Source organism: Lagopus muta, chromosome 1 (assembly GCF_023343835.1).
Source record: "Lagopus muta isolate bLagMut1 chromosome 1, bLagMut1 primary, whole genome shotgun sequence".
NCBI lineage: Eukaryota > Metazoa > Chordata > Aves > Galliformes > Phasianidae > Lagopus > Lagopus muta.
Window position 1 is genome coordinate 15749456 of NC_064433.1, and position 24875 is coordinate 15774330.

The 24875-nt window shown below is 41.0% G+C and overlaps 1 protein-coding gene across 2 annotated transcripts in view; it reads right to left on the reverse strand.

Annotated features, from left to right (window-relative positions):
- Positions 1-10543: 10543 nt before the first annotated feature.
- The window catches only part of CERK (ceramide kinase), a 44946-nt gene continuing 30614 nt past the window's right edge, over positions 10544-24875 (reverse strand). Inside the window, exons 9-13 of one of the 2 annotated variants that reach the window (XM_048945175.1) lie at positions 24498-24603; positions 21665-21735; positions 16281-16483; positions 14113-14321; positions 10544-13224 (exon numbers count right to left, since the gene is read on the reverse strand). In XM_048945175.1, coding sequence (XP_048801132.1) covers positions 13125-13224; positions 14113-14321; positions 16281-16483; positions 21665-21735; positions 24498-24603 — 689 coding nt within the window. In that variant the 3' untranslated portion in view covers positions 10544-13124. Of the gene's footprint in view, positions 13225-14112; positions 14322-16280; positions 16487-21664; positions 21736-24497; positions 24604-24875 lie in introns of both variants that reach the window. The other variant, XM_048945166.1, reaches the window with a different exon arrangement.

The following is a 24875-nucleotide window of genomic DNA, read 5'->3' on the forward strand; positions in this document are numbered from 1 at the left end:
GCCCACTGAAGCACATCCACACGGTTCTTGAACACCCCCAGAGTCAGCAACTCCGCTGCCTCACCGCTCCTTCTGGGAAGAATTTGTTCCTAATTCCTAATATCCACATGAACCTCCCCTGGTGCAACTCACAGCCATTCTCTCTCATCCTATCACTACTACCTGGGAGAAGAGGCTGACACCCACCTTGATACAGCCTCCTTTCAGGTCATTGTAGAGAGTGATAAGGTCTCTCCTGAGCCTCCTCTTCTCCAGACTACACAAATAGACACAGGCCTGGCTTTTGGCTTGAGCTGCTCTGTTTTATATCATTCCCCATTCTGTATCATCTCTCCCAAGGGCAGAGGGATTGGTACCTCTCCTGTCACCTTTTTGATAGTGCCGTGTTCTCTCTCATCATTTTCCACTGACAGCCCCAGGGATCTTAATACTCCTGAATTTAAAAGACGACCACAGCCAGCACAGAACACACAACCCTTTTGGCTATAGAAACAGGCATTTTCCTTTCTGCAGCTTATAGTTTCTGATGAAATCCAGTTACAAACATTAGGATGCACTTCAATCAAGTGTTGTTTGGATTATGGATCCCATTGTAAACAAGCCAGCTCATAGCAATAAATGCTAAGAACATTTGCACTGAAATCGTTCTATCCTATTTTCTGCAAAATTGCTTTTACACATATATCATCGCTCTGCTATACAGGAGAAAATATGTAGGGCATGAATATTGACATTCCTATCGTCCATACCTGTACACGCTAAAGAAATCATTACTTTTTTTGAGGCTTCTGATAAAGATGGCTGTTGGAAGGTTAAAAGAGGGAACAAACATCTTAGCAGTGCCACACAGTACTTCTGTTTCCTTGGAGACCCCTTTTAATGTAGAAATAAGTACGAGAAGCTCACTGCTCACAGCGGCACGGTGTATTTTAACGGTCTTTTAGAAAAGTCTGAGCAAGGCAGCGGATTGCTGTGATGGTGCTGTATGAACCCTCGTCAGTGATACGCAGTATTTAAATGCTTCTTTTGTGAGTGTGCGCCTATTGGTAACTGAATTTCAAACAATGAATAAGAATTTCACATTGCTGTTGTCATTCATTTGTGATACATCAATATTTTCCCTTAATAAAAGCAATTTTGAAGAATTTTCAAATAGACAGAAAGCACTCAAAGAGCCAGAAATCCAGAGCTGAGCAGTATGGCCTGAATATGCCCTAACATAAAGCTCCTGGATGCCCAAGGCTGCGTCCAGGCGCCAAACAACTTCTTGGTGATATAGAAGTCACAGAATTGCAGAATCACAGGGGTTGAAGGGACGTCAGGAGATCATCGAGTACAACCTTGCTGAAGCGGGTACCCTACAATAGGTCACACAGGTCCAGATGAACCTTGAATATCTCCGTAGAAGGAAACTCCACAACTTCTCTGGCAGTCTGTTCCTGTGTTCCATCACCCTTACCATAAAGAAGTTCTACTGCATATTAGTATGGAATTTCCTGTGTTCAAGTTTTAGGCCACTGCTCCTAATGGCCAAGCACTGAGAAGAGCCTGGCCTTATCCACTTGCCTCCTACCTCCCTTTAGATATTTATAAACATTCATCAGATCCCCTCTTCTTTTACCCATGCTAAACATACTCAGGTTACTCAGACTTTCCACATATGGGAGATGCTCCAGGCCCTTTATCATCTTGGTGGCCCTCTGCTGGACTCCCTCTAGGAGATCTCTGTCTTTTTCGAACTGAGGAGCCCAGAACTGGGCACAGTAGTCTAAACATGGCCTCACCAAGGCAAAGAAGAGGGGGATGATTACCTCCCTTAACCTGCTTGCCATGTTCTTTTTAATGCACCCCAGGATGCCGTTGGCTTTCTTGGCCACAAGGTCACACTGCTGACTCATGGCCAAACTATTGTCTGCCAGGACCCCCAGGTTCACAGAATCAAGCAGAAAAGTTCCAGAAGAGAACTCACACAGACTAGAGCTCGATGGTCTCCATCACTCAAGCACTGAGCAGCCAGACCCAGGGAATATCAAAGGCCAACCAAGGGAGATCAAAGGATAGTACTGCAGAATCCACTGCTCAGCTTGGAAAGGAAATGGTAAAAGAAAGCAATGTGAATAGTGAAAGGATAGCAGTGAGGAAGAGAAGGAGGAAGAAACTGGGAGAGGTGATGGCATGTATGCCTGGGTGTGCTGGTGAGCAAAGGGAAAAGCTAGGGTAGAACAGAGCACCTAGAAATGCTGATATGTCATAAAGGATCAAATGGACTGAGCTTGGAACTAAGGACTGAGATGGGGAGGAGAAGCAGCACCAACCTACTGAGTCATGCCTCAGCCTCCAGTGCACCACTTACTGACAATACAGGACAGAGTGAGGTGGTTGTTTTCTGGATTTGTTCTTGTAGACTCTACCATCTTAACGTATGTGGACGCTTATTTTCATTGTTTATGCTGCAGCTGACATTCTTCCTTAGCACAGAGAAGCACAGTGAATCCTTATTCACCAAGAACTAGATCTAAGAGCCGAGGGAGAAGAAACTTTAAGACACATTTATTTGTATGATCAACAGTCTTATATTGCAGAGAAATCATGGGCTTAAAAAGTTGGTAGCTCAACAGGAATTCAAGGATCCCAGACCTTAACTGTTATATTTTCCCTTTTCTTTCACATTCTTTTTTTAATGAAGACACTGTCCAAATTATTCAATTATAAGGACAAAAAAGCAACACTGCAGCATCTATCTCTGTTAGAACACGATGAATCCTGCAAAGCAAATTAAAGTAGAAATTGCCACTGTGAAAAAACAGGAAACTTGAACTGAAGCACGTTACTGCAGATCTCACCAGGAGAGAACCCACAGGAAATAGATTTGCCAGACTACCTTAAAAATGAATGCTGCATGTTGAAATGCAGCTATTTTCAAGAGAAATAATTTTCAGTAGAGGGAGCTGGAGGACTGTTGAACTGAAAACACTGAACAGCAGTTACCGCAGTAAGGCAGATAACTAAGTATTTACAGTAACACATAGAATTATTAAACAATGGACTAGAAAGTTCAGTGTCATAACGTGATTTAAACACTAGACCTCTCCACTTCAGCTTAGAGTGTGGAGAAAAAAAGTGACATGTATATAACTGCATGCAAAGGCACTGCCTGATAGATTGCTGAAAGACAATATTTTCCTTTCCTGGATTGGAAACTCTGATTTGTGATACAAAGGCTCTACAAACAAAACAGACATATTTCTTTCCTCGTTGGAAGTCAGTGGCAATATGTCCAAGATGCTGACTTTGGACTGCAGGTTCAGAGATTCAAACAACATAGGCACCAGAAAACAACAGGCAGAGTTATCTATGCTGTCTCCATCCCGCTGTATTTGTATGCAAAATAATCGGCTTCTACCCATAGGCAAATCTCGTGTGTGTGCAGTCTTCTCTAGATGTGTTATTTTCAAACTCAGCATGCACTAAGCTTTTTTTCTTTTTTTTTTTAATTGAGGCTGCACACCAGCACAGGCCAGTTAGCAACATTTGAAGCACTGTTTCACATACAGCTGTTTAAGAGCCCCTCAGTGCTGGTGAGCCTTTCTGTACTGACACCACTGTGTAAGCAATGCCAGTGAATGCTGAAAAACAAGACTTTGACAGGTGTCTGAAACGAGGAAAATGAGGTTGCAGTGAAATATCTGATGTTATTTACAGGTCTTAATACATTCATGAATGTGAGATTTTTTTTGGAGATGATGGTTTCTCTGCAGCCTCTGCTGCCAGTTGCCTCAGGCCTGCGAGCTCCATTCATGTTCACAGCAAGACGTCAGGAGTCCCCTACATGCCATATCCATGCCACCAGGCATATGGCATAAGCCCAAACAACACCATGCTGCTTCTCCATCTTAACTTTACACATCATGTAGACCCTGCTCACCTCTACAGCAGGTCTCAGTGAGGTAATCTCTCACAGAACCACAACACAGCAGGGGACTTCTGGGTCCCTCTGTCCAGCCCCAGCAGAGTGACCCAGAGCAGGGTGTCCAGGGCTACGGTCAGGTGGCTTCTGGAGATCTCCAAAGAGGAGATATGCAGCCTTTGGCCAGCTATGTCACCACTCAGCCACCCTTTGTGACAATCTTCCTCCTGTTCATCAGTCTGTTGGTAGAGGTTGATACTCATGAGAGAAGGGCAAAAGAACAAGCAGGAGGCTGCAGAGAGCTTTAAGTAGGAGTCACCATGCCTAGTGCACAGTGTATCTCCAGACAAACTGCATTAGCTATGTTCTAAACAAGGGATGATGGCTCAAGTCCTAAGGCCATCACTCATGAGAGCAGGCTTGCCATACTCTAAAGACCTGGGACTTGTGTCAGGACCTTAAAATCTTCTTGGCACAGCATAACCACCTACAACTGGACAACTCTTAGGCAGCTGGCCAAGAGCTGCCACAAGATGTGCAGTGCCAATGCACTTGTCCCAGGCCCTCGCTCTCTCCTTGGTGTGTGGGTATCGCCTTCAGTCAGGTAGCTCCGCTCAACCCCTGCAGCTCTGTAGCTTGGCAGTTCATAGTCAACAAGTAAGAAAACCACATGGTTATCAACACTCCTGCTAAAATGCCTGTGGTCTTATCCCAGAGACAATGGCAACGTCATTTCATGATATAGGTCTTCTGATTTCACCTGCACATGGGCCAAACCTGGTTGTAAGACATCAGTTTGATGTCAGTAGAAGTCATAGAATATCCCAGGTCAGAAAGGACCCACAAGGATCACTGAGTCCAACTCCTGGCTCCACACAGGACCACCAAAAATTCAAGCCCTGTGTCTGAAAGTGTTACTCAAACATTCCTTGAACTCCAGCAGCTCAGTGCTGTGCCCACTGCCCTGCGCAGCCTGTTCTGTGTACACCACCCATATATATCCAGTGCTGTGCCCACCGCCCCCTGGTGCAGACCCTTTCCCTCACCCCCAGCTGCCCCTCCCCTGACGCAGCTCCATGCCGTTCCCTCGGGCCCTGTCGCTGTCACACAGAGCACAGCTCAGCGCTGCTCCTCTGCTCCCTTTGAGGAGCTGCAGCCGCCATCAGGCCTTCCCTCGGCTCCTCAGCTCTGGGCTGAGCAAACACAGGGAGCTCAGCCGCTCCTCACACACCCTGCCCTCCAGACCCTTCCCCATCTTCATATCCTTCCTCTGGATGCTGTCTAATAGCTTTATGTCCCTCTGAAGCTGTGGCACCCACACTGCACCCAGTGCAGGAGATGAGGCCGCGCAGTGCAGAGCAGAGCAGGACAAGCGCTCCTCTTGCCTGCTGGCAGTGCTGGGCTGCTGCAGCCCAGGGTACGGTTGGCCCTTTGGGCTGCCAGGGCACACTGCCGACTCAGATTCAACTTGCTGTCAACCAGAACCCCCAAATCCCTTTCTGCAGGGCTGCTCTCCAGCCCCTCATCTCCCAGCTTGTACGTTTGTCCAGGGTTGACCTCATCCTGGGTGCAGAATCAGGTTCTTGCTCTTGCTAATCTTCACGCAGCTGCTGGTTGATCACCACACAAATTTGTGAAGACCTCTCAATGAAGAGCCTTTTCCTAACGCCCACCCCTGACACTGCTCCATGCCATTCCATCAGGCCCTTACTGTCACCAGAGAACAGAGTTCAGTGCTGCTCCTCCACTCCTCTTGTGGGGGACATTCCAGAAGTCATTGAGATTTTGTGTGCTTCCCAGTGGAGACCTAAGCCCACCTGAGTAGCATCAGGGGAAGCATTAAAAACACAGTAACTGTAGTGCATTCCAGTCAATGCTTTCCACTTAAGAGAGCAAGGAGGTCCAGGAAGCTTTGGCTATCATCACTGAGAGATGGGACTGAAAAGCAGTCAAAGTACAAAGATCTGTGCTTTTAAAATGGTATAGCATTAATTTCCTTAGCCGTCAACTATGTCTCAGCAATAGTTAGAAGCTGGACATTGGAAATCTCTGTAGAAATCTCCAATAGTACCGATAGTGTCCTATCCTCCTTGCATTTCTAACATCAGATGCACCAAACCAGACTGTCAGTTCAGGATGGGCTGCCAGCAAACCTTTTCATCTGCTTTACCCTCTTTAAATTCAGGTGATAAAACTGAGCACAATCCACTTTGCTAACAAAGTCCTGCTGTGTGATTTTGCAGCAGCGTTACTGAATTTATCCAAGACCAGCAAGGTTTACCTGGTCCAGCACATGGAGCCACAACAGCCAGCAATGCCCTTGCGTCCCAAAACTTGAGCAATTTAGAGGTGTAGGCAACATTTTCGTTGACTGTGAGGATGAGAATGGACTGCTGAGTGTGCACAGCCCCCCTTCTTTCGATGTGTGGTCGTCTCACCCCCCCCCTTCTGCTCTATGCCACTCATGGGAGGACTTAAAATGAAGCACAGCCCCTGCCTGCTGCTCCCATTCAGAGCCTGGGGACAGATCCCTCAGCACAGACGGCAGCAGGTGTCTGCTTTCTGCTTCCTCCCTGCCTGGCTTTCCTCCACTGAATCTGTACAAACTTCTATCTAGGAAAAAATACATATTCTTCTGTTAGCCCAAAGCTTTGCCTACGCACAGAGGAAAGAACAAACAGCACAATCTGCCATTCCAGAGAGCGAATATGCCCATGTTTACTCCTTCCTGGTCCCCACTACCAATGACCAGAGGATTTTCTGAAAATCTGATAGGAACTTGCACCTAAACCAACAGCAGGGTGTTGGTTGTAATGCCCAGCATTACAAGACAAAATGAAAAAGAGAAGCACCTGAGAGATGTTTTATTGGGTTGATTCTTCTTAGGCTGGGCCTTGCAACTCTCAGAGTAGTTCTTTCTTTGATAGGTATTGCTAAGGGGAGATACCTGTCCTAAATACATCCATCACAGCTTCTGACAGCATTCTATGAAGACATGATCTCTAGGAACTAACAGTACCGACTTTGATTGAAAACTATGCAGATACGTGTTGCTTTTCCAGAGTGAGCCTGCCAGTTCTGCCTTTCTACAGTCACTTCTTTGGTGGTAAATAGAAATCAGCTTCAAGCCTTTTTTCTTGATATTGCTATTCTGCTCAAACATCGTTCTTTTCCTGCTCTGTCTGCATATTAATCCTGGCTAAGCAGAGAACAGCAGACTGAGAGGGAGCACGGCAACATATGCATGGGAACTCCCTTGGAAGGAACAAGTCCCTATGTCCACTCTGAGCAGAACCAGCTTACAGTAACAGTACTTCAGAACAGTGCAGTAACGCTACTTCAGTTAAGCAAGTAACCGAAGATTTTTAGCTACAAAAATCTTTAACCAATCTGTTCTAACAGCTAAGCTACTTCACAGAACTCCCATCACTGAATGCTTTTAAGAACAGCTTACATAAATACTCAGGAATAACACAGGGCTTTATGTATGCAGTCATTTTCTGTGGGAACTTTGCCCACAGAAATTACAGTTTATGGATCAGCCCCTTAGCTGTGCAAGTTGCTGTCCTGCATCTTTAACCTCAGCATCACTGCCGTGCTAACACAGCTCCCCTCCTTGCTTGCTGCCCAGTGCCCCCCTTTCCTAAAATAAAGTTGCTAAATATTAACATGAAAAATAAATATTCAGCAGATTAAACTCATCAGCCATTTCAGATTACTACACATTGCTACACGGAGTTGCTTTTACAGTCGTCCTTTAGCACCTCTCTTTGAGATGCTCCTCTTCTGCTGAAGTTTGCAAATATAGAGTACAACTTTTCAGGATTATGTCTTCTCAAGAGCAATAAACCTTTTATTCTGTCTGCCAGTCATAAATATTCAGCTTCTGGTAATCTATCCAGGCCTTTATTGCCCACTTCTCTCTGCAGTTGAAGTACAAATGACCAGGCAATGCTTTCCAGAAAAAAAAAAACAACCCTAAAGACCTTGCCATATCTGTATTTTGTATTTTTCTTCTACAAACTTTTTTGCATTTTCTTTTTCATCCTTTGCAGGATTGGTCCCTCTCCCCTTTTTTTTTTTTTTTTTAATTTAAATTTGCATCACCTCTCTTATTCCTTCAGTACTTTTCCTTTATGGATTATCCGTTATTTCTTATTTTTTTTTCACCTTGTTATACATTATGAAAATCTTTTATTACCAAAAGAAAACCAAACAAATCAACCCCACACCTTAGGTGAAACAGAAGCAAGCTCTTCTCATGCAAGAGTCTTAAAGAAGCAAACACCTTCTGAAGACAACCTCTTGCTGGCAAGTCAATACATGCTTGCTAGGAACTATTTATAAACAGCGGGAAAGTCAGCATGGACAGCCAGCACGGCTTCACCAAAGGAAGGTCATGCCTAACTAATCTTGTGGCCTTCTATGATGGAGTGACGGCATTGGTGGACGAAGGGAAGGCGACCGATGTCATTTACCTGGACCTGAGCAGGGCCTTTGACATGGTCCCCCACCACATCCTCATCTCCAAATTGGAGGGAAGTGGATTTGATGGGTGGACGACCCGATGGATAAGCAATTGGTTGAAAGGCCGCAGACAGAGGGTGGTGGTCAATGGCTCTATGTCCAGGTGGAGGCCGGTAACAAGTGGTGTCCCCCAAGGGTCTGTCTTGGGACCGGTGCTCTTTAACATCTTTATTAATGACATCGATGAGGGAATTGAGTGCACCCTCAGCAAGTTTGCTGCGACACCAAGCTGAGTGGTGCGGTTGATACGGTGGAAGGAAGGGATGCCATTCAGAGGGACCTCGACAGGCTGGAGGGCTGGGCTCGGGTGAACCTGATGAGGTTCAACACGGCAAAGTGCAGGGTTTTGCATTTGGGCCGGAAGAACCCCAGGCACCTGTACAGGCTGGGAGGAGTGGTCCTTGAGAGCAGCTCGGCAGAGAAGGACCTGGGGGTCCTGATGGACGAGAGACTGAATATGAGCCAGCAGTGCGCTCTGGCAGCTCGAAAGGCAAATGGGATCCTGGGCTCCATCAGGAGAGGGGTGGCCAGCAGGGACAGGGAGGTGATTGTCCCTCTCTACTCGGCTCTTGTGAGGCCCCACCTGGAGTACTGTGTCCAGGTGTGGAGCCCTCAGTACAAGAAAGACATGGAGATTTTGGAAAGGGTCCAGAGGAGGGCGACTAAGATGATCAGGGGGCTGGAGCACCTCCCCTATGAGGACAGGCTGAGGGAGTTGGGCTTGTTCAGCCTGGAGAAGAGAAGGCTGCGGGGTGACCTCATTGCAGCCTATCAATACCTGAAGGGAACCTACACCCAGGAGGGGAGTAAACTCTTCAAAAGGGCTGACAACAGCAGGACTAGGGGAAATGGTTTTAAGTTGAAGGAGGGAAGATTTAGGTTGGATGTTAGGGGGAAGTTCTTTACTAGGAGAGTGGTTAGGCCCTGGAACGGGCTGCCCAGGGAGGTTGTGGATGCCCCGTCCTTGGACGTGTTTAAGGCCAGGTTGGACGGGGTCCTGGGCAACCTGATCTGAATGTGTATGTTTGGTGGCCCTGCTAGGCAGGGGGGTTGGAACTACATGATCCTTGGGGTCCCTTCCAACCTGGGTGATTCTGTGATTCTGTGAAAGTGAATTCACAGAAAAAAATGTTAATCCTCCCATAGCAGAGCATCTGACAGGACTAAAAACAGACCAAATGCCCCACCTCCTTTAAAGCAATGGGACTAGTCACATGTTAATTGAGAATATGCATAAGCCCTGGCAAGATGCATGCTGCATGCACATCAGTGGGTGAGACATGCCTGAGGAAACTGCTGCTACATTGTGGACAGAATTCATTTGCTAGAAATTAAACACCAGCTAGAATCTATTGAATGTACTTAACAATCTGCTAAAAATTTGAAATAAGCAATGTGACTGATGAGAAAGATAAAATCCTATCATACCTATTAAGGCAGGAGTTCAGCAAGGAAACTGCAAGACAAATGTTGGGAGAAATTTCTGATTCTAGATACATAACATCTTTGTGCTCACAAATACAAGAGTGGTATGGTGACATTCTTGCAAACACTGACTTGCTGCATAACTTCAGAAGTGAAATCTGTGAAGTGCTGAAAAGCCTACTCTTATGTGCCCACCATTCACATACGAAGAATGTGTTTTACTTCTTAGTAGGAAGTGTACTGTATCAATAATTTCTGCAATTAAAGTCTGAAAAGCACCTTTTTGGCATATAGTAGGTATTAATTTAGTATAATACGTAGTCCATGCTTCTTACAATGGCAGTTGTCTTTGACATTTTGTAGTTTGCAATTTTCCAAAGCCAATAACTCCAAATACTTACAACCAAGATTTTCCTTCCCCTTCGATCTTTACTTTCTCTTAATAGGATTAATAGTTCTAGGGGCAATCCAGCCTTGGGAGCTGCTTTTCTTCACTCTCAGTACTGCCTGCACTCACGCTGCCTATAAAGTAGTGGTCAGTGCTAATGAAAGCTTACAAATTACTTCTCTGCTGCTTTAACCTACCCACATCCAGTACAGCGCGTGCATTTTCTACGAAAGGCAAAAATCTCTCAACAGATATTTTCTTTCACATCAATTTGTAAAAAGAAGAAAACCACAGTATTGCTGTACAACATCATTTTATTATTATTTTTTTTTCCAGTGAATTCCTTTAGCCTCATAAAACAGAGCACATTTTCTAATCTTGAAGCCAGCAAGATTGGGAAATAAAAAACAAAACAGGGAATCAAACTTGGTTTTCCCATACATGATTTTCATTCCGAGACTACATTCAGGGAAAAATACTAGAATTAAAATGAAAGCATATACTACTTACACAGCTCTCTTCTTAAAAATGAACTGGATGTCGTACAGCTCACCTTCGCTAATACAATATGCTACAAATAGAATTATTCAATTCAACTATGCAGCTTCCCTATTTTCTAAGATATTTAATATGTTGCAATACCTTCGGCATTAACACTTCATTACGATACTACTGAATGATCTTTTCCTCCTTCTTTTCTGGCAGTTCTCCTTCAGAATGGAGGCCTTCCCAGTGGCCTTTTTTTGGAAACACCAGGCACAGTTTCAGACATTACAAGTACTCAAAGCACTTCAACATCACAACCAGATTCATCTACCATTTTTTAAGTAACAGTCTTACTAGCAAACTAATGGAAAAAAGCTGGTTAGCATTTCTGCTGTTCTCACAAATGAGAAATTGATCTGGATAGCTGTAACACTTCATCTGTTGGTGAGTGGAGTTTACACTGTCATACCCTGGCCAAGAATTACAGTAATTTGAAATCTCAGTTCTTTTACAATATTCAGCATAGACCAAGCTTTAGCACTTTTTAAACAACTTATACTTTCAGAAGGTATCTGCATTTGTATGACTGCATCATCTCATTTTCAATAGGGTTCTTTATTCAAATGTACCATTTCCCTTGCTAAACATGGCTTTAAAAATATACAGCATATTTAACATTTTCGTATTACAAATGTTGAAAAGTTGATTTACCCAATGTTTTTCAGACTCAGTACATTATTGAGAGAAGTAAACAGTACTACTTTTGGAAAAGTATTCAAGTATCTCCCTGACATTTTATATAATGAAAAACAGATCCTAAACTTTGTATGACTGTACTTAAGTAATTATCACTGACAAATCTTTTTGGTTTTCTGTCATACGCAATGGTATGAATAATACTTGTAGCAACAATATAGCACAACTTCTGATATTACAGGAAATTGGAATGTTTCAGCAGAAAAGAAAATAAATCAGCCATATAAAAGAAACTTCAAGTGCTTCAGAAATAAACTGACCGATCACCATGGCTTACACAGAGCAAATATACACGAAACCAGTAGAAGCTGAATGACAGAAATACCAATAAATATACATGAACAGAGAATAATTAGCTGTTCAAACACACACACAAAAAATCTGAGATGCAGTAAGCATTAACAAATGGAGGTTAAGTTCTGATCCTTACCAAACAGGAAGTAACCTGCTTGACAAGAGGAAAATTTTGCCCCAAGACTACACACTGGATGTGTGTGAGCCACAATACATAAATTCAAGTATAACTTAAATAATCGCTCCATAGTCGTACTTGATAGTCTAAGGTACTTGCTGTAAAAATAAGCACAGTGATTTGTGATTTATCAGATGCCAGTTTCTTCCTTTGACTTCACATCACACATTGCTCTGCTTCCTATTTAGTTAAATAAAACATTGTTTAAAAGACATTCAATCATCAAATAATATTTTCGAACTTAATATTCCAACATCTTACTTTGCAAAGACATTTTAACATATCTCATAGAATATTCAAAGAATCCCGTACTGAAGAGGAAAGCTTTTCATATGTTAATTTTAACCATTTTTAGAAATGTAAAATTTGCTGGTGTTTTATAAGATATTTTTATTTTCCCCTGCCTATGCTTTCCTGGTATCACACATCCCTGTGAGTTGCTTGCAAGACATTCCAATGCAGTACACAGTATTTGGTATAATCCAAACAGTCATTAGATGCTTTATAATCCCAAACAGCAGCATGCAAGGAAGCACTTATAAATAGAATATATAGAAGTTATGATCTGTCTACAGATGTGCTTTTGTTTTTAAAAATATTTCTAGACTGTTATTGTTATTACTTAAAGCCAGGAATGTGTATCTGAATTGCATTGATAAGTTGCAAGGTATTGTCAGAACTACAAAGGAAAGATTAAAAAAAAAAATATGCCAAGGACAACACTGTTGTCCAGCACTTAAGCCACATGCAATACTTCACACTCCCAGCAGAACACATTCTCTCAGATACTGAAAATATCTTGTCTTTGTATCTTGGTTTGATGGCAATATAAAGTTCAACGTTTTATAACAATTACATATTATTGCAACACAACTGCTAAATCAGCTCTCTAGAAAAGCACAGTATTTTTCAGTTGTTGTGAATACATACACATACGCCAATTCTCTCTTCTCTAACATAACTTAGATTACATTACTCCAAGACATATTTTAATGACTACAATGTAAAAAAAAAAAAAGTGAAATAAAAATCTAAAATTATACTGAAACTATCACAAAAAAAATCCTAAAACTTTAAAATACTTGTCAATTTGACTAAAATGCACATATACTCAATTTCCTTGAGCATTTATTTTTTTCTTCTCCTCATCGGAGGAACAGTACTTATAGTAATTGTTCAATGCTACTGTGGCTGTAGGCAGCTTCATCTTTACTGTTTTCCTCAATTCCCCTTGCAAACAGTTTCATTAACTGGCAGTGAACCCTGAAAAAGATGGAAGTCAATTAATCATACTTTAAAAACAACAAAAAAGGAAGAAATGATAATGTATATTTAGTTCTAATGATCTGTGAATCTTGGGCACTTGAGCAAAAGTTCCTAACTTCAGACTACAAAAACAGCCTTCATTTCCCTGCAGAGAAGGCTGGTTGCTTTCACCCTTCCATCAATCCTGCTAGTGATTTATTCCACACATTAAGTTCCATGGGACATCAAGAGAAGCTGACCTTATACAATATACACTGTATACACCAAAGAAACTTAAATACAAATATTTCGTTTTGTATTTTTGCTTCTCTTTGATCTGAAACAGAAAAACACACAAACCATACAAAAAAAAAGCACTTCAAAACAAGATACTCTTGTCTTCTAATTTGATTATCTGCAGAACTACAAACTGCTTTCTCCATCTGCTAAGGCTTAAGACAATACTGGGCTTATCAGACATAAAAAAAACATACAGGAATACTGAGCATGTGCCATATTTTGTAATACCAAGATGTTAGGTGAGAAGTAGGCAGGACTTCGGGGGTTGGGTTCTCTCTCCTTCTCTCAAAGAGATCACAGAATCACAAGGTTGGAAACGACCTGCAAGATCATCCAGTCCAACCACCCTCCCATTCCTATCAGTGCCACAAGCTACTAAACCATCTCTCGTAGCTATCATTTATGATAGATCATTTATGAGAGATGGTTGAACTATTTACTGGAAAGGACCAAAACAGCAAAACCAAAGACAAATTAAGTTTATTATCAAAACACTCAAATATGCTATGTGGGGATGTGCCTTGAAAATATCTTTAGGAGCACAAATAAATCAATGAAAAGGCTCAATACCTTTTATGGTACACACAGGGAAAAATTGATGCTCACCTCACTTCAATTGCTGAACTATCCAGAGTTTCTCCATCACAGTTCCAAGTGCTATTAGCAATACTGCAGCAGCAGGCTGGATGATCTCTGCAAAATTGGCCAAAACGTTTCTTTCCTATGTCTGTGACACTGCTTTCATTGTCTTCTGAAAGCTTTGATGTAAATTGAAAACTCTTCACCCGATAAACATCTACAAATGAGAAGTCAAACTACAAAGAAAAAATAACCAGAAAAGGCAATTACAATTATTTAAATATACTTGATGCGTAAAGCAACTCAGCATGTAGTATTCTGCATTCAAGGAAGTCTGTCATTTCCAATTTTTTTAGAGAAGATTACCTGAGGCATTGAATGACTTATCTTTTCTGATTTGTGCAGCTTTTTAAAACGAAAAGCAAAACTGGAATCTTACTTTCCAACGGTGTTCTTCAAGTAGCAGCAAACAGCCACTTTTTGGATAATGAGGTAAAAGGTTCTGAGATTAGAAGGGGATATAAGAACTATAAAAAAATCCTATAAAAATAGATTATAACGTGGAATCTAAGTCAAAAAGGTTTGGCTTGGATCCCTGTAACATCCTTAGGAACTGTTCAACTACAACTCTAAAGATGAGCTTTTCTGAGCCTTATCATAGAATAATGAGGATAATCACAGAATAAGCAACGTTGCAAAAGACATCCAAGATTATCTAGCCCAATCATGTACCTACCACCAATATTTCCCTCATTAAACCATGTCCCTCAATGCCACATCTCCATGTTTCTTGAACATCTCCACAGATGGTGACTCCATCACCTCCCTGTTCCAATACCTCACCACTCTTCCTGAGAAGAAATTTTTCCTAATAGCCAACCTGAACCTCCCGTGGATCAACTTGAGGCCATTCCTTCTAGCTACACCAGAGCTGACCCCCAGCTCACCATAACCTCCTTTCAGTCAGCTGTAGAGAGCAATAAGATCTCCTGTGAGCCTCCTCTTCAGATTGAACAATTCCAATATCCATAGCCACTCCCCAGAAGGCTTGTGCTCCAGACCCCTCACAGCTCCATTACTGTTCTCTGGACACAATCCAGGCCCTCAATGTCTTCCTTGTAGTGAGGGACCCAAAACTGAAAACAGTACTCAAGCAGCAGCCGCACTAGAGTTGAGTACAGGAAGTTGATCACCTCCCTGCTCCTGCTGGCAACACTATTTGCCATTGGCCTTCTTGGTCACCTGGGCACACTGCTGGCTCATGTTTAGCCAAGTGTCAACAAACACTCTTGGGTCTCTCTCTTCCACACAGTCTTCCAGCCACTCTGCCTCTAGCAAGCCTGTAGCACTGCCTGGGGTTGTTGTGGCCAAAGTACGAGACCCAGCACTTGGTCTTGTAGAAATTCACTGGGCCTTACCTCAGTGATTCAGAATGCAGCTGAGAAACGCAAAGCACTGCCTTGATCAAAGAACTCCAGATTACATTACAGAAGTGGGTGTAGAGGAAAACAAGAGTAAAGAGAGATATTAAACACCAACAAAATAAAATAATTTCAGATAGAAATAAGTAGGATCAGTTTGAGACCAGTTCTATTTGATTTTTTTTAATATATATAAATAATCTGATTTCAAGATTCAAATGCATACTAAGTTAGGAAGAACTTCGACTCTTTCAAGGATAGAGAAGTACTGCACTGAGGTCTTGACAGATTAGAGGGTTGATCAATCACCAACTATATGAAGTTTAACAGGAGCAAGTGCCAAGTTCTGCACCCAGGACAGGGTTAATCCTGAATATATGTACAGACTGGGAGCCAAGAAGAAGGAGAGCAGTCCCACAGAAAACAATGCGGGGTTCTGGTTGATGGCAAGTTGAATCTGAGTCAGCAGTGTGCCTTGGCAGCCAAAAGAGTTTAAATATCATCCAAATATTAAATATATGGAAAATGTTATAAGACAGAATTCAATTAGCATAAGTGGAATTTGGTTAGAATGCTACGGCCCAAGACTTGGTTTAGCTTATGTGATTTTTGTGATAGTACACATATTCAGATTAAGTCATACAAAATGCATAAGCTTTTTTTTTTTTTTTTTTTTAATATATTTTGTAGGTATTCTTTTTTGTCATGTATAAATATAAGCATTCACACCTTAAAACTTATTCTGGAGAGTTCACTGCCAAAGGGAATACATACCTGGTCATGTTGGTTTGTATGTCTGACAAGATAACGCAGAAAATCAAATCTGGAGCATTTACGAACTAGAATGAGGTCAGCTGAACCATCTGCTAAATGAGCTGCTGGTGAAAGACCTTTTGGACTTCGTGGACAGGCACAGCTCATGTTTACTACATTGATGGCTAGAAATTTTCCTTTAATAACCTTCCATTCTTCTTCATCTTCTGAAACATATCGATAAACACATGGATATCGGATATTACTTGATCTACACATAAGAACAGTAAGAAGCAATCTTTATTGGCATTGTACAATATTTTACTAGGCACGTTTATGCACTGCCAATACATATCTAACCAAAAAAGAGACTCCTAGATCTCATATATTAACAGAAGAAGTTGCTTCCCTCCTGCACACACCATCATAGTGCTGCTAGTGCTGCTTACCATTTCTGAGATAACATATCAAATTCAGGATCAATGTTCTGGAGGTAAAATCACTAAGTTTCAGGCAAGGAAAAGACACAGGCAGGTTGTAACTCTTGCAGGTTAAAAAATTCAGGGGTTAAAAAATTTTATTCTTACTGTTCAACATGTTATTCTTAAGCAAGCAATGATGCAGAGACAGTGGCTTAGTGTCTGCTTTCCAACCCACTCCTCTGTCAGCCTCAATGCCACAAACTATATTGAAAAACAAACAAAACCAAACTAAAACAAAAAAAAAGATCAAAAGAGAGAAGATGACTCTGGAGGCAGGAAGGACCAGCATGCAGCAGATCAGCAGCCTGTTAGGAACTCCTAAAAAACATGTCTGCAGATGAACAGCAGTAACAAAGATACTGCAAAAATATTCAGGGACTGCTGGGAAGAAAAAAGAGTTTTCAGTAATATAAAACTGTTCTATTAGACCTAAACTGACTTTAAATGTGTGATGAAGTAGATACTAACAGGAAGCAGAGGAAATTTCTGGAATGAAAATTGTTTATACTGGCACCGCTTCTTGTATGAGGATAAAAATAGATCAGAAAAGCCTTTGCATTTTTACATTAAACATGATTGCCTTCCTTACTACAATAATAAAAAAAAAGCCATAAAGCAGCTATACCATTATGCTTCATCTCCAAATATAAGTGGGCTCAGATACATCAAATGAAAAACTCCACAGAACTAATGATCTAGAATAGTCTGTGGAGATGCACAGTTTGAAAACTGTAGTCCAAGTGCCACTGTAGATGATGGGGGTAAAAATTAAGGGACAAACAAACAAGATAAACTTTGTTTATGAAAGTCTGTTTAACCAATTTGATCATCCAACCACAGCCAGGCAGTTTTTGAGCCACATTAAATAATTAATAGCAACTTAGAAATCTAATATTATTCAGTTGCTCATGTTGGGGTTAATTTATAATTAATTATTCAAGGTGGTTCATTATTGAGACGATGGATGATTTGTATATAGACATTTCATGTCCTACAATTTCCATTATTCTTTACTACCTTAGTTCTTAAATCTCAGCATCTCATCTGTTACATTTACTTTACAGAGTCATTACCACCTCTGCCTAGGTAAATGGTGGACCTAATTCTATAACACACTTATTTTGAATTGACCTCTTCAAAGCTTTATACACCAGAAGAAGGAAAAAAATTAATGTAGATGGAGAAGTTGAAAGAGCAAAGATGAGCTTCTTGAACTTTTCTTTTTAATTATTTTAAAAAATTCTTTGAAACTTCTTGCCATTCCCCCTTTTTTAGTACTTAGAAAAATTCAACACCAGGAAAACCAGAGTAGGACTGTGATATGACAATATGAGAAGTCTCAAAGCAAACTAAAAACAACTTCGTATTTTTTCCATTTAGACTATCCTCCATATGTTCTGATAAACAAATCAGTAATAAAAGAAATGCAGCTCTGTTAGATTCAACATTTTTGCATCATTTGCCAGAGTGGTTTTAGTATCAGTTGTGTTTGCTTTACTGCTGATCATTTTTTACGTGCTTTCAAAAAGGACATTACAGAGAGAAATCATTTAAATTAGCTTTAAAATGTGTATTTTAAGAGAAAAGAAAGACATAAATCAAACTACAGAATGACTTTGTTCAGGCTGCAGGCAAATGATGAGACTGTTCTGAAACTAAGGCAGCCAAACAGAATGTAAGAAACTACTGGAAACATGAGGTATTGTGCGACCCAACAGTTCTCAGTGTGCAAAAGTGAGAAAAGTTACAGACTGCATCACGTAGAATGTCTGAATTTCACAGGTGGTAAAGGGATTTACTGGAAGGACTGTAGAGAGAACTGAGGGAGTCCACCTTTAGGGGAGATGAACCTTGAAAAGCCAACAGCATCTACTTAATCAGATGACCTATGCAATACTGGTACAATCAGTAATATCAATCCGGGGCACTGATGTAGCAAAACTGCAAACAGTGAAATTCAGCTAGAAACAGCTGTTTATTTGGGAGAAGAAAAGGCTGGAGAAAGGGAAGAAGTGGATTAAGGAAGGACAAGCATGGAGAGATAGCAGGGCGTCACTTGAGCATGAGCATGAACTGAGCAGAAACCTCCCTGATGTGCATGTCACCTGCTGAAAACTTCAAGTCACACTAACCAGAACTTAATTTGTATAAACTCACAGTCAGAGCTGGAAGCTAGCTAACAGTGCTTGGGGTCTGGATTCTGGATGTGCCAGAGTGTGAAGGACCCTCCGCCCCCCCCCCCCCCCCCCCTTACAGAGATCACAGTTTGGTAACTAAGAGTATCTGTAGGTTTTGTTGCAAACTAGGCAAAAGACCCAGGATCTGGGCACTGATAGTAGAGAGACTTAAAGTACACGCTAATATTTGAGGGATCCCTGAATACAGGCATCACTGTGAATCAAGACAGTAAGGGATGTGTATGTTCTATTAGCAAACTTCAATCCTGATGAGGAGAGAAAGCAGGATTGGGATGGTTACAGTGCTCATGTCCTGTGTGGTCAGTATCTATGAAGATACTGACATCCTGTCTGCATTGATCTCTCTGTGTCCAGCCACAACTGTGCTGCGTCCATGTCTATATCTGCATAGGAAAACATGTTCAGTGTTGTTTCCTGGCTTCATCTGGGTACCTGCACACTGAGGGGGGAAGAATGTTCCTGAATCTGAAAGTCCACAAACTGTAATAGATGTAACAGACCATATTAATCACTTCAGAATCTCAACTAATGCTAATACTGAATTTTACTTCACACACAATGCTTATCAGTCATCTGTGTCCAGAGCTTTACAAGCACTTACTTTAAAAGAAAAACAGACATTCTCTTGATATAGAAGCAACAAAACAGAAAAAAACAAAACAAAACAAAAAAAACCCCTCCTTTAATGATGCAACTTTTAGCTGTTTATCTGAGAAGTATTAATAACTTGGTCCTGAATGCATCTAGATGTATTAACTTTTTAAGTAAGCTCACTGTAATCAAGTCTCAGTAGAGGGTAGAATGCCTACATACATTTTTACCTGGTGGAAAAGCACTGTTCAGTAAAAATTGAAGCATGTCACTCTCTAAAGAAGCTTACCTGCTCAGTAACAACAAAATCTGGGTATTTATCACATCTTAAATAACCAGCTGTTCTCCTAACCATTCTGCAGAGTGCCTCCTGTAGTATCGCAACATACCTAGGCTATCTTTTATACAGTAGGGCAATCATAAACAAGGAAGAAGGTAAATGGCACTCATTTCAACTGCCTATGGTGTACACATACTGCCAGTTGCTGAAATCAGCCTGAAGTGCTAGCACTGAAAATTTGCTCAGCACATACACACAGACTTTATCGCAACTGTAATGAAATGTTAAGCGATGGTCAATGCAAGCATCCTTCTAAACTCATCTGAACTGTACACAAACCAAGTATGCAAATGAAAGAGTTAGCCAATACATCTCACAAGTAAAAGCTTACACAAAGTGGTAGTTTGAAATCCTTCTTAGTGCAAATCAGGAGTAACAAATTGTTCCTGTTCACTTACCAGTACTACATGGAGAAGAGACTACACAGCAAAGAAAAGCAGCTGCTGAAAGTAAAATCTAGGACAATGTCCTACAAAATCATTTGCATGTCTCATGCTAAGCAGACTAAAGCAGTCAGTTGTTCACTAATATATGCATTTCACTTTCTTCAGCCCTTGCTCCTTTGCTGGATCAAAGCTATTAAGAACAAAAATCATGAACAAAAAAAAAAAAAAAAAAAAAAAGAAGAAAAAAGGCAACTTCTAACTACAATTATTTCCTCCTACTCATGAGATTTTCTTACTGAAAAGAATCCTGGTATCACATTTAAATCCTAAAACGATATTATGTGAAGTCATTTATTTATGCTTTGATTCAGTTATACAGGCTTACAGGCTATCAGTGAAGCTCTACAGCACGATGATGCTCTTTGCAAACAAATGGCTAGAACCACACACAGAAACTGTGCAAAGTAATTGCGATTACAAGACAAACTAGGTCATAAGAACCAACTGTTGTGTTAAGAAAATTATAATATTATGCACTGGGCTCTGCAAGAAAAAAAAGAAAGGATAAATAAGCCCTCAAAGTAAAGGATGTTTGAGAGCGGATATTCAAGAAGACAAACTGAGACCAGAGGCTAAAGTCAGCCAATTGAAGTTCCATATTTTCTTTCTGCAAAGTTAGAAGTGCATCAATGCCAGTGCTTCCTACTAGGAGGCAGTAATTAGGCATAAAGAGATAGGAAGACTACTGCATAGCATCCAGAGTGTAAATTGTTGCTTTAACAAAACAAAGGAAAAGGTGTGCCCATATGAAAGTGTAAACATGGCCTGAACGAGGAGAAGAGGATATATATGAGGTAACATATATGTTACACAATATATATATGTATAACAATGAGAGAAAGATGAGAAAAATCTCATTTAAATTAGATTTATTCCTCCATTTACTTAGAAATACTTAAATTTGCTAGCTAGGCTAGTATTTTCCATATTCACTGTCTCACATGTATTTAGCAACTTAAAGAACTTGTGACTTGTGCGTAAACAAACACTAAGCTGAATTCTCATCTATTCCAGAAGTTCTCTCACTGAACTTCTTTCCATACTGACTCACAGTTTATCACTCAAATTCTACTCACAAAAGCAAGACAAAGTCCCAGCTCACTGAACATATCTTTCGTAAGGAAGCCCAACACATCAAAATAAGTAAGTAATTAATACAATTCCACCAGAATTGTCTGAGGCTTGGGTGGAAGAGATGCCTTAACATGCTTTTCATTTATCTTTTTTTTTAACCTTAAAAGAAACATCATTCTAGCAACCTGTAGCAACAAACACACCTGAGCTGATATACACAGAAAAACAGTAAGTTCCACAATACTCCATCATTTTACTTTTTATGGTAAGTTACCTTCATGTTTGAATCCACACTTCTTGCGTTGTTCTGCCAGCTGTTGCTCACTTTCCTTGCAAACATAACATCTGAAAACAGAAATGCTATTCAGTGCCTGAAAACAAACATATTCATTTCTGTGCTTTACCTAATAACTGTAAGAACTTCCCCCTCTATAAGATGGAGCATGGCACCAACAGCCTTGATGTGGCACAAATCACTATAGTCCTGGAGACCCTACAGGTACTTAAATACATTGCTGAAGATTATCAGAGGTAAGAAATAACAACCTAACTCCAGGTTCCCACTCCTTCTCCTGGACTTCACAGTGTTCCTGTCAACCATTTCTTCAAGCTGCCAAGATGCACCTCAACAGCAGCCCTGACATTCAACACACTGACCACTCCTCCCAACCTGCTACCATCCATATAACCACTGTCAGCTCACTCTGTACCACCATCTCAGTCTTAAATAAAGGTGCTGCACAGTACTGGCCTCACAATTGTTTTCTGAGGCACACCATTAGTGATTAGCTATCTGTTGGACACAGCACTCGAAACATTTCCGTATAGCCTAACCAGTTTTACACCTATCTCCTAATGTACTATACACCTCACTGACTTAATTTTAAGAATACCACAGAAAACACTATTAAAGGCCTTGCTAAAATTAAGATATTTAACACCCACTGTTTCTCTCTCATCCACAGGCAAAGGAGGCATTTCCCCTATCTTCTGTCAGTAGGTCTGCTGCACTGCTAAGCAGTAGGTCCACATTTCCCTCCATCTTTTATGATCAACATCCATAAATAACCCCTTTTACGACATAACGCTCTTCATATCCCTCACTCATTTCAACTCTACCCACACTCTGGCTTTCCCAGTGGCATCCCCACACGTTGAGCCAATGTGTTCTGCGCTCCTCTGAGGCAACCCATTCCACCTCTATCTTCTGTTTACTTCTCAGTTACATTTCGGTTTTGGCCAAGAAAGATCTTGGATTATCACACTGCTCTTTTTGCATATTTACTCAAGTTTCTGCATATGAACAGAATGCTCTGTTCATGTACTACATACATCCTTAAAAACCAATGAACTCTTCTAGACCTCTTTGTCCTCCAATGTTGCATGGGATCTTGCCAAGATTCCTGAATAAACCAACATCTGTTCTTCTGAAATTCAAGGCTGTAATTCAACATTTTGCCTTGCTTGTTTCTCTGGGGATTTTAACCTTTGTAAGCTCACAGTCACTGCTGCCAAGACTACCATCAACCACCACATCCCCATCTTCATTTCCTCCAGGTGTCTAAAGGCATGGAACAGCTTGGGTCAGAAGGGACTTTAAGGTCCATCCATTTCCAAACCACCTGCTGTAGGCAAGGCTGTCACCCACTAGATAAGACTGCCTCAAGTCCAAAGAGTTCACATGCATACAGTACTCACATGGGCAGTCTTACCCTTTCTATGCAACTTCAAAGAGACACTAGCTCTGCAATTATGCACTCAGCAATTGTGCTGAGGCACTTGAAATAGACACTCAGTCAGGTTGGTATGACAGGGGGGAAGCTCTCACTCTCAATGTAGTTTCTGTACACTTTCTCAGTACCTATTATGGCCTTTTTTTCTTTCCAAGTTATAGAAAGCCTCTTCATACCTATAATCTGACCCTCTTTACAAGGCTAGCCATTCTGTTTGCAGAGGTTGCTCCAACTTGACAGATGGGTGCCACTCCTCCACAAAATTTATGTTTTATAAAGAATGTTCTTTAGTCATAAAAAAACATCAGTCAGTTTTGCAGGTGGTTTCCTCTGTCTCCTGTAGGAAGCAGTCTTCAGTGACTATCACACACTTCATTCATTCCTTGCATTGAAGGATTTGGGCTCCTGCCTCTGGAAAGATATTTTCAATCTCACGTTAATCTTCTCAGTTGCTAGATAGCTTGCTCACCTCTATACTCTGATGGCAATTCAGTGTTTTACCAAAACCTTTTTTTACTGGTGAGGCCACTGTTGCCCATAAACCCAGGTTCAGGGAGACACATCAGGCACTTTTCCATACTGAGACCTGGATGCCAGTTTTCTCCATCTGGAGCACTGCTAGCATCAAGGCACCTCGTGTCAGAACTGTAGCTCTAGCTAGTTCCCAGAGACCAGGTACTGTATTCCACGTACTTTCACAGTTTCTGACTCCTCTGTACCCTGATGTGCTGTTAGCTACTGTGACAACTGCTATATCTCTGTTAGCTGCAATCATATATCAAGAATAATAAATAATAACACGTAACTTGAAGCAGGAGAAAGCAAAGAGAAAGGAAGTGAGAAGATTTAGTTAGGCCCCCTGACTGAATAAACAACTGAAGAATATCACACTAAATTAACAGAGGGTAATATTCTACAAAAAAAAAGACTAAATAGATAGCAGTTCATTAAATGACCTATCCTCACAAGTTGTTGTCATGAGACTGAAACAATTTATAAAATTGTTAGTTCGAATTACAGTGTGAACATTTGAGAATTTCTGAGTAATTATTACCATTTTCAGAAGCTATGAGGCATCCAGAGTCGGCATTTATTAGCAGTAACAAAGTATAGTGCCCTCAGTATCATTTTAACAGCATGCTGTTAAGCTTTGTTTAATCTAAAACCGGGAGTGGGAGGACACTAACAAAAAAATTACTTTCTTTTCTAACCTGAAAAAAATACGGTATTCCCTTCAATGAGGAAACAACTTTTTTTTTAAAAAAAGCACATCTCTTCAGAGCAAGAGTTTTGATATCAAATAGCAACACTGCCGTAACCTCAGTTTACATACAGACATTTTCAAAGAGTATCCAGAGATAAACAGTAGCCTACCCTGTTCTGCAGCTATCTTTATCTCGTGGAGATCCCAGTGTGTGTTTTGCTGGTTGAAAGGAAATTGTTCCTTCATAGTAATGATGAGAAAGAAAAGTCTTGAAGCCTACATAAAAGAGGTATTAAGCAGCATTAAGCCTTTACAAAGCCACATTGCAAACATCTCTGCTTACATCCTTTGATTGTTCTCCTTCCTTCTCTAAGGACCACCAAAAATAGCTTTTCTCCCCAACCTCGCAGCTTTTTATGTTCTGATGTCTTAGACTGGAAGAGGACATATTCTCCTCTCCCCCACAAAGACTTCAACGTTTCCATGAGGGGCTCTTACTTTGACTGATGTCTTCAGAAGAAAACAGAAAATTTTAGTCATATCGTAAA